The following is a 10,424-nucleotide window of genomic DNA, read 5'->3' as shown; positions in this document are numbered from 1 at the left end:
GAGCCCGGGATGACGAAGCCTGCGTGGTTCCGGGTGGGCGGGGCCTGAGAGAATGAGTGGGATCTGAGGGGGGTGGGGGTGGGGCGAGGCTGGTGGAGAGGGGGCTGGGAATGCGAATCTTAGGATGACTTGAACTGTGTAGTTCTTGCCAGGTTTTGCGTGGTGGGTGGAGCCTGTGGCAGAGCGGGATGCACTTAGAGGCTTCCCTCTCGCCCCGCCCCCCCCACCACCCGGACCCCAAACCGAACCTGTTCTTGAGCTACGCTGCGTAGACCTAGTCGCCCTCCCATGGAGGGATTGCTTGTGTTGTTGCCAGTGTTTAGATATGAGCTTCCGGATACACTTAAAACTCCAGCTAAGGTTGCCCGCTGTGTGAAACCAGAAGAAACTCTAAACTAAGAGATGCTTGGGCACGCACGAAAGCTGAACCTTTAGAGCAGGAACTGAGAAAGAAAGGCGAACGGGGGGGGGGGGGGGGGGTGTTAGTGCAGTGCACCCAGATCTCACCATATTGTAATTTAATTTCTTCTCATCTGGATCTCTCTCCCTCTCCGTGTGTGTGTGTGTATTTTAAAGAAAAAAAGTTTTAACCAGGTGTGGTGACAGACACCTAAAGTCCTTGCATGCAGGAGACTGAAGCAGGAGGATTGCTTCTAATGCAAGGTGATCCTAGACTACAAAAGAATTTTTCTTTTAAAAAAAAAAAGATTTAAAGAGTCTGGATAGCATTTTGTGTTAATCATATTTATTTTCAAAAGAGAAGACACCAAATTGCTAAAACAGTGTTTATGCATAGTGAATTAAAGACATAGAGAACTGTCTCTATAGACATCCCAGTCTCCTGTGTGTGCCTTAAGTGCTCAGAGAACCTCCCTGCAAACGCTGGACTTCTTAAGATTAGATTATAGGCCACCCACAGACTCTCAGCCTTCTGAGACCCCAACCCCATAAAGTGCTGTGCTGGTGGTATTCTGGTGAACTTCAGCTGCTGTCCAAAACCCATAAATCCTACAAACTAAACATGTGTTTGTGTCTGTTACCAATTTATTGTTTCAGCTTGAATACTCCCTTCAACAGAGGCTGGGAGGCAGGGAGTGGCAGTCATGAAGCCTCTCTTGGTTAGTACAAAGTGAGTGTGAAGTTAAGCTTTCTCAGTAGAAGGATGGAAAGAGATTGCAAGGGAAAGAGGATCCCTGCAGTTTCTAGAAGGGACCAGAGCTAGTTGTGTGATCATCCTGCCCTCCAGTGGAGTCAGCTCTGGACAGACACCAGAACTTGGGGAAGCCTGCTTGCAGTTGTGTGTGGACAGCAATGGCCTTCTGTCTTAATCAGGGTTTCTATTCCTGCACAAACATCATGACCGAGAAGCAAGGAAAAGCAAGTTGGGGAGGAAAGGGTTTATTCAGCTTACACTTTCACATTCCTGTTCATCACCAAAGGAAGTCAGGAAGCAGGAGCTGATGCAGAGGCCATGGAGGGATGTTACTTACTGGCTCGCTTCCCCTGCCTTGCTCAGCTTGCTTTCTTATAGAATCCAAGACTACCAGCCCAGGGATGGCATCACTCACAATGGGCCCTCTTCTGCCCTGGATCACTAATTGAGAAAACACCTTACAGCTGGATCTCACGGAGGCATTTCCTCAACCGAGGCTCCTTTCTCTGTGATAACTCCAGCCTGTGTCCAGTTGACACACAAAACCAGCCAGTACACCTTCTATCCTCTTTCCTCCCTCCATAGCACTTTTGCCCCAGGTGCTATGAGAATCAGCCCTGCTGCTTCTCAGACTCGCCCTCATCTGCCTCACACAACATCCAGCCCTACTCACCTACCCACACACACCATGGTCCACCCTTAAAGTCACAAGTATAGGGCTGGAGAGATGGCTTAGCAGTTAAGGGCACTGCCTGCTCTTCCAGAGGTCCTGAGTTCAAGTCCCAGCAAGAACATGGTGGCTCACAACCATCTATAATAGGATCTGATGCCTACTTCTGGTGTGTCTGAAGACAGCTATAGTGTACTCATAGAAACAAAATAAATAATTCTCTAAAGAAAATACACAAGTGTACCCTCCACTTCTGAATTGTTAAAAATACAAATGAAAATAGTAACCAGGAGGGGCTGGTGAGATGGCTCAGGGGGTAAGAGCACCCGACTGCTCTTCCAAAGGTCCGAAGTTCAAATCCCAGCAACCACATGGTGGCTCACCACCTGTAACAGAGATCTGATGCCCTCTTCTGGTGCGTCTGAAGACAGCTACAGTGTACTTACATATAATAAATAAATAAATAAATAAATAAATAAATAAATAAAAATTGATTCCTGTTGTTAAAAAAAAAAAAAAAGAAAGAAAGAAAAAAAGAAAATAGTAACCAGGAAATAACACCTAACATGGCATACCTATTCCTTGTTCTACTGCAAACACACAAACAGTGAGGAGTGGAGTCTTACCTTGAGGCCACCACTCCCTTAATTTCTAGGACTCTGCTTCATTTTACTTCCTGCTGCCCTATAATACTTGAACCATACATTCTGTATTTTCAAAACACTCTTCATGAATAAACCAAGAGTGAGCCAGAGGATAAAGGCTTTTCTAAGACTTCCTTTGTCAGTGCAATTAATCGGATTCTCTTCACTTTAGCCTTAGCCTCAGGCAGATTCTTCAGACATGGACAAAAGCAGCCACATTCTTCACCAAACTATCACAAAAACAGTCTCTAGGCCACATATTAACTTTCTCTGGGGCTGGAGAGATGGCTCAGTGGTTAAGAGCACTGACCGATCTTCCAGAGGTCCTGAGTTCAATTCCTAGCAACCACATGGTGGCTTACAACCATGTGTAATGAAATCTGGTGCTCTTTTCTGGTGTGTCTGAAGATAGTGACTATACTCAATATACATAAAATGAATAAATCTTAAAAAAAAAATCTCTGACACTTCTTGAGCCAGGTCCCTACAGTCCAAACCATACTCAGCACCAATGTCTTCCATATTCCTACTAGGATTTCCCATTAAGCCCCACTCAAAGCATGCCAATACTTTCCAAATCCATATTCTTGCAGTCCCTGGTGTCCAGCCCACCCCATACAATGCCACACCTCTTCTAACAAGGTCACACCTTCTCCTAATAGTGTCATCCCAGAACCAAGCATTTTCAAACCAGCACACCAGCTTTAGCTGCATACAGAGTATGTCTCTATTTTGTATTTACTTTGTATTCAACTGCTGCCTAACCTGTGGTTGTCTACTGATTATTTTGAGGCATATGTGCAAAGGTGGTGGGGACATGGGATTTCATATCGCCCACATTTGTCTTGAACTTACTGTGTAGTCAAGAATGGCCTTGACATATCCTCCTTGCTCTCTCTACCTCCTGAGTGCTAGAATTGCTGGCACATTATCACACCTAGACACCTAGACTTTGGACATAAGTAGCAGATTCTACCAGTTAATAGATATGTGCCCTTGAGCAGAGCTTCTGCAACATCCTCCCCATGCCTGTTTCCACATCTGTAAAACTGAGGTTAAAAATAGGTTTGCTACAAGGATTGAGTTTGTCTATATGATGAACTTAGTAGTTGCCGGCACATAATCATGTAAGTTACCATTAGTTACTTGAAGTATAGTCCTCCCAAAGAGACTTCAACAGTCAGTTGTGACTTTCCTGACGATTCCATTAGAAAGGAATGGCTCTTCCTTTAAGGGCCATTGAGAGACTTCTGGATTGTAAAAGACAAACATTGACAGATCTTTTTAGTGAATGTTCTGCGGGGAGGGGATGTCAGAGCCTATCAATGTTGACAAAAACAAATCTCCTGCCAGTGTTTAGCTTTCCCAAGCAGTAGTGTTAATAGGGGCAGGAGAACCGACAGGAATTCATCTTACTGATACAACTGCTAGAAACTATGTTAATGTTTTGTCAGGTCTCTTAAAGCAGAGGTTACTATGTTGCTATCACGTGAGCAAAGTCTAAGCATTAGGCCTGGCATAGATCCTTTTTTTGGGGGGGGGGGGTTACTGATGGCTGGAGATGTAGATCCGTTGGTAGAATGTTTGCCCTTCATGCAAGAAACACTTGATTTGGGCTGGAGAGATGGCTAGGCCGCTAAGAGCACTGACTGCTTTTCCGAAGGTCTTGGGTTCAAATCCCAGCAACCACATGGTGGCTCAGACCCATCCATAATAAGATCTGATGGCCTTTTCTGCAGTGTCTGAAGACAGCCAGTTATCACACTTGAAGCAGGTCCAGGTGGAGTCTGTTACACATAATAAATAAATAAATCTTAAAAGAAAGAAAGAAGGAAAGAAACTCTTGATTCAATCCCAGGCACCACATAAATGGTGTGATGGTACAGATGTGTAATTCAGCACTCAAGGGGTAGAAAACAGGAGTATTATAGATGAATATCAAGGTCCAACTAAATGCCCACTGGGATCTCCAGTTTCTTCTGCCTCAGAACAAAGAATTGAGACAGGGATATGTGGATAGTGGTAGAAACAGAAACTGCTACTACATACATACATACACACGTTTTGTTTTAGAAAAAAGTTTTTTTTGTGTGTAGTCTTATAAACCAGGCTGGCCTACTACTCATGAGATCCACCTGCCTCTGCCTCCTGAGTGCTGGGATTAAAGGCGTGAATGAACCACCACTGCCAGCTACAGAAACTGTTTATTAAGAGAGTACCTCAAATCAAAATGGGCCAGGGCTGGAAAGGTTAGAAGTTCAATGGAATCTGTTCCTATTGAATTGGGACATTTATATCTCTTGTTTAACAAAGCTTTTTATTTATTTATTTTTAATGCCAAATGGCCTCTGTATCAATTAAGAATGACAGAGGTGATTTATCTGTTACGTAGACAGCCACCCTGGGCTACTCCATGGTGATCTTGATGGCTTTGTTTGGGGCAGAGGTTGTCAGTCTTCCACCACCAGCTGCCACAGAGGGTCCTATCATCGGCCTTATGTCAGACCCAGAAGGTCTGAGAGATTTTTCTGCGGAGGAGGAATTCTGGGGAGCTGAGGTACCTTTGCAAGGCAGGGTAGAGCAGTCAACCCGTGTCCACAGTTTGGACTGGGCTCTGGCAGTGGGTGAGGGATGGGGTAGTTCTTTGCCAAGTGGCCAGTTAGCATCTGGGAAGCAGGTCCAGGTGGAGTCTGTTACTGCTCATCTTCCTCAGCTGAGGCTAGCAGAGCTGGTATTGTCTGCCGGGGGAAGCCATTTTCATGAAACACCTTAAAATGTCAGTCAGAAGCCGGGCGTGGTGGCACACGCCTTTAATCCCAGCACTTGGGAGGCAGAGACAGGCAGATTTCTGAGTTCGAGGCCAAGCCTGGTCTACAGAGTGAGTTCCAGGACAGCCAGGGTTATACAGAGAAACCCTGTCCCGAAAAACAAAACAAAACAAAAAAAAAATAAATAAATAAGTAAATAAATAAAATAAAAATGTCAGTCAGCAGATCTCTTTGAGGGGTTTGAGAGCCATCATATAATCTATTATGTATACCCCTAATTAAAAAAAAAATGTTGCATTTAATTACTTTTTTTACGCTTAACCTTGACAAAATAGACACAGCAAAAGCTTGTCTCTGTAAATGAATTACATTTGTACCTAGCACGACTACAAACCATTCTGAGCACAGGAAAGAATTTGATCATTTATAAGGTGACTGGCCATTAACTTTATGTCGTAATTACTTTACAAGTTAGCTTTTTTTTTTTTTAATCCCGGGTAAGTTTATATGACTCATTCTATCCCAATAGCTGTTGCCAGTTCTTTTAGCTGTCTTTAAGGACCATTATATTTTCTTTCTTTCGTGCAGTTTATTTTTGTTAGTTCATCAATAAAAACCTCTTCAAGTCTCAAAGTCAAACCTATCGGAGGCAAAGTGCTTGGTTTAAGGACCTTTTTTTTCTGGCGTTTGAAGCCTAGATGGCGGGAAGCCGCCGGCAGGGAGCCAAAGGGCCCTTCCGCCTCCACGCGCCAAAATTCCAAACAAGACGCTGCACCGCTCTCTCCGTCTCCTTCCACTGAGGGCGGAGAGCCGGAACTACAGCTGGAAGAACGACGTCGCAAATTCCTGTGAGGGGGCTCGACGCGGTTCGCTGGCGCCTCGGTTCGCGTCGGCTCCGGTTCCCGCGCTCTTCGGATTGGAGGAGAATTTCGGGTTCGTCGATCTGGGGGTGGGGTCAGGAGGCGTGGCCGGCGGCGGAGGGATTCGGCGCGCGTACGCTGCGGCCGCTGGGCGCGCAGTTTGTGGCGCCAGAATTCAGAGCGCGTGAGCGCCTGAGCAGCCTCCTCCGGAGCCAGGTTCTCCACTTCCCCCGCCTCGGGTTCCGGCTTCTGCAAGCGGGGCACCATGGTGGTCCTCCGCAGCAGCCTGGAGCTGCACAGTCGCTCCACCACCTCCTCGGCCACCGACTCTCTGGACCTGTCCAGTGAGTTCCTCAGCCTGCAGGACAGCGGCGGGAGGCGGCCCAGATTGCGCCGAGCCGGGAGGAAATCGACGGCGTCCAAGGCGGCGGGCGTGAGTACCGACCTAGGGCGGGGAGCTTTGGGCCCCGGGTTGGAGACGCGCGCCCCGCTCTGGGGTAGTGGGCTGTCGTGGACCAGCGAGGTGGAAGGTTCTGGAAAGACAGAACTGGCTGGAAGCGGGCAGAGCAAGTTGGTCGCCACCTCTTTCTACGCAAGAGGAAACCTAGAGCCGAAGCGCTGCGTAGGGCCGAGCGGAGGAGCTTTGGGCCGACCTTGTGCTCCCCCCATCACCTCCTTCCCGGTTCCTTCCCCGGGTCGCGTCAGTCAGGGGAGTGCGAACCCCCTGACTGCTGGAGCGCGTGCACGGGAGCATCTTGAGTTGTGGGCCCAGACAGTAAAGAGTCCACTGACCTCCATGTACGGTCCAGGGAGGTTCCATCGTGAGACTCAAGCGAAGTAAAATATCAGGTTGCATAATATGGAGGGACGAACGGCGACATTGCGTGGTTGCACTTTAAGTCTCTTGACAAGCCTTAGAGGACCTTCTGGTTGGTGGTTATCGGTGTGACAGATGAAGACATGGGCTCCAGAAAGGTAAACAGAGAGTGGTAGACAGTTCTGGAATTGGAACTTCGGTTTTTTGTGCCTCCCACAGCTTTCCTTTTCTGGCAGCTTCATGCTGCATTTACAGTCTCTGTAGTGGGAGGTTTGCAAATGCTTCTTGCCCATCACTGGGACCAGTGCGGAGAGATTACACATCGCCCGGCTTCGGCGGTGGTGGAAGGGGGACAGCGGGGACAGCGTTCACCAAAAAGGTTGAGGTTGAGGAAGAAACACTAAAGTTTCCGAAACCGGTAGTGATGGTCCGGTTGCAGTGAGGGAGTAGGAAAACAGACGCGTAGCTGGTCAGGAGACTGGAAGTCTGATCAGGAGCGCTGCGCTGGGAGTGACACAGCAGTGTCCACTTAGTTCAGACAACCCTAATCTTGTATTGGCACTATATAAAGTGAATCACTTGTAGACAGACGTAGCTTCCTTGGGGACTGGGATGAAACAGTCTTCGTTTGTTTGCTTTGTTTTGGTTTGGTTTTTTTTTTTTTTTTTTTTTTTTTTTTTTTTTTTTTGAGACAGGGTTTCTCTGTGTAGCCCTGGCTGTCCTGGAACTCACTTTGTAGACCAGGCTGGCCTCGAACTCAGAAATCCGCTTGCTTCTGCCTCCTGAGTGCTGGTATCAAAGGCGTGCGTCACCACACCCGGCTTATATTTTTGAAATGAAGTCCTCCCTTCTATAAATCAAGGTATTTTTGTAGAGCTTCTAATTAGAGGCTAATTAGGGGTGTTATATCGGATTTTCCTCAAGGACGACAGATTCATATTACAAAACACCATCTATACCAAGCATAAAATAGCTTTGTATTTGAAAAGTTTTATAAACTGGGGGCTTTATATTTAGTCCCATGTAAGTAAAAATGTATGTTTCAAAAACTTAACTCTCAGCCAGGCGTGGTGGCGCACGCCTTTAATGAGGCCAGCCTGGTCTACAGAGTGAGTTCCAGGTCAGCCAGGGCTACACAGAAAAACCCTGTCTCCAAAATCAAAAAACAAAAAAACTTAACTCTCTGCTTACCCTAGTCTTTGAATATTTCTTAATTTCCAGTCACATATTTTTCAACAGATGGTAGAGATACAGATACAGATGGTACTTTGGATGGTAAAATTTATTCACTTTAAATTCATTATTGTGATTTTTCTTGGTTTAATGTTGGAGACAGACCTTAAATTCTGAAGGTATGGAGAGGGACCCATAACTACAATGTACCTTGTTTTAGTTTTGAAGGCAGTTCTGTCATTTCGACTTCAACAGGTTCTCATCTGCACTGACTAGATTTTTTTTTTTTATGTGGTAGTGGACCCTTAAGTTACCAATGTGTAGTGTTTGGTGAGTCATCACCCTCGTTACATTTTCTGGACAAACATGGAAATGACATGGAACACTACTTATTTATTGAGCCTGTTTATCAGTGTACATCTGGAGTCCACATCCCCTTTGTAGAAGATTTCTGGACTTCGCACACTTTCTTGAAGCCCATTCTATGGATGTACTTTTTTTTTTTTTTTTTTGGTTTGGTTTTTTGAGACAGGGTTTCTCTGTGTAGCCTGTCCTGGAACTCACTTTGTAGACCAGGCTGGCATATGACAGACATATGCAACCTTGGACTTCTGATCCTGCTGCTATGCCCCCACCCATACCCTTCCCATTCACATCACCCCAAGTGGTGGGATTGCGGGCAAGTGTCACCCACCATGTCAGGGAGTAAATCCTGTACTTGCAGTTTCATAGCCTGTTCGAATACTTGTGATAAAATAATTATTTTGATTTATTGTTTTGTGGGGAGATATAAAAATCATCCTGTACTAAAAGCAACTATTAACATAATCAGAGAACTATTAGCACCTAAATAAAGTTGGTCTTAACTAAAGTCAAACTTACAGCAGCTTTCTTCATTTATCTTAAAGGATGGATTCACAGTTAAGGGAGCTGAAACCTACCACAACACGCGCTCTTTAAGGTCTCTGAGAAACCAAGCACAAACTTCTTCAGAGTCTAGTTTTGACAAGAACGTGGACAGAACAGAGAAATACTCCAATGGCAGACATTTCACAAGGTAATACAAGAAAAACTGCTTGCTTTTATTTTATGTTTTTTCATTTTACATGACTTGTACATGCATGTACGTGTGTGTGGTAAGTATGTGGATGTGTGTGTGTGTGTGGGGGGGGTGCACTTGGAGGTTAGAGACTGATGTGGAGTGTCGTCCTTGATTGTTCTTTGTAGGAACTCTTGTGTACTTGCCCTGCCTCTGGCCTTTTACACTGTAGCCAGCACCCTATTTTTTCTTTCTTTTTTACCCCATTTTTATCTTTTGGGTGTTTTCGAGACAGGGTTTCTCTGTATGTAGCCCTGGCTGTCCTGGACCTCACTCTGTAGACCAGGCTGGCCTAGAACTCAGAAATCTACCTGCCTCTTGCCTCCCAAGTGCTGGGATTAAAGGCATGTGCCACCACTGCTCGGCCTGTTTTTATCTTATTTGTGTCTGAAAAAACAGATAGTCAATACTGTAGGGAAAATATAGAAAATTTGAGGGGCTGGTGAGATAGCTCAGCAGATAAGAGCACTGACTGTTCTTCCAAAGGTCCTGAGTTCAAATCCCAGCAACCACATGGTGGCTCACAACCATCCGCAATGAGATCCGATGCCCTCTTCTGGTGTGTCTGAAGACAGCTACAGTGTACTTACATATAACAATAAATAAATCTTTAAAAAAAAGAAAGAAAGAAAGAAAGAAAGAAAAGAAAAGAAAAGAAAAGAAAAGAAAAGAAAAAAGACTTGAGAAGCCATTCCACACTGGATCTAAATATTTCTGTGACCATGATGTTCTTGCCTTGGGTCCAGAGATCACATAAGTCAACCTTCAGAGAACACATGAAACCTGTGAAGTAATATTTAAACTTGTATTTGCAGTTTTCTAGGTAGAAAAGACTAAGGCTTTACTGAGATTCGCAGGGTTACAATCTGGCCACGGATTTCTTTGGCACACACTGTATGCATCTGTGCCAACTTGCATGCTTTTATGGTGTTAGTTTTGACAGGCATAGAATGAGAAGACTGATAAGACTAAAATATTAGTTATCTTTCTAGTACCTTCACAAAAAAATTTAGTAATTTCTGTAAAATTAAAAGCCCACCTAAGCCAGGCGTGGTGGCGCACGCCTTTAACCCCAGCACTCGGAAGGCAGAGGCAGGCGGATTTCTGAGTTCGAGGCCAGCCTGATCTACAGAGTGAGTCCCAGGACAGCTAGGCTACACAGAGAAACCCTGACTCGGAAAAACCAAAAAAAAAGCCAAAAAAAACAAAGCCCACCTGGTCCAGTACACCAACAAATTGC

General features: G+C 45.4%; 1 protein-coding gene across 2 annotated transcripts in view; it reads left to right on the top strand.

Annotated features, from left to right (window-relative positions):
- The first annotated feature begins 5,809 nt into the window (after positions 1 to 5,809).
- Atad2 (ATPase family, AAA domain containing 2) overlaps positions 5,810 to 10,424 on the top strand; it is a 41,482-nt gene continuing 36,867 nt past the window's right edge. Inside the window, exons 1-2 of one of the 2 annotated variants that reach the window (XR_384045.4) lie at positions 5,810 to 6,528; positions 8,994 to 9,142. Coding sequence is in view for 1 of the 2 variants with exons in the window: in NM_027435.2 (NP_081711.2) it covers positions 6,361 to 6,528; positions 8,994 to 9,142 (317 nt within the window). In the remaining variant the exon portion in view is untranslated. The remainder of the gene's footprint in view (positions 6,529 to 8,993; positions 9,143 to 10,424) is intronic. The other variant, NM_027435.2, reaches the window with a different exon arrangement.

Source organism: Mus musculus, chromosome 15 (assembly GCF_000001635.26).
Source record: "Mus musculus strain C57BL/6J chromosome 15, GRCm38.p6 C57BL/6J".
Taxonomy (NCBI): domain Eukaryota; kingdom Metazoa; phylum Chordata; class Mammalia; order Rodentia; family Muridae; genus Mus; species Mus musculus.
This window is presented reverse-complemented; position numbering and strand designations above follow the sequence as displayed.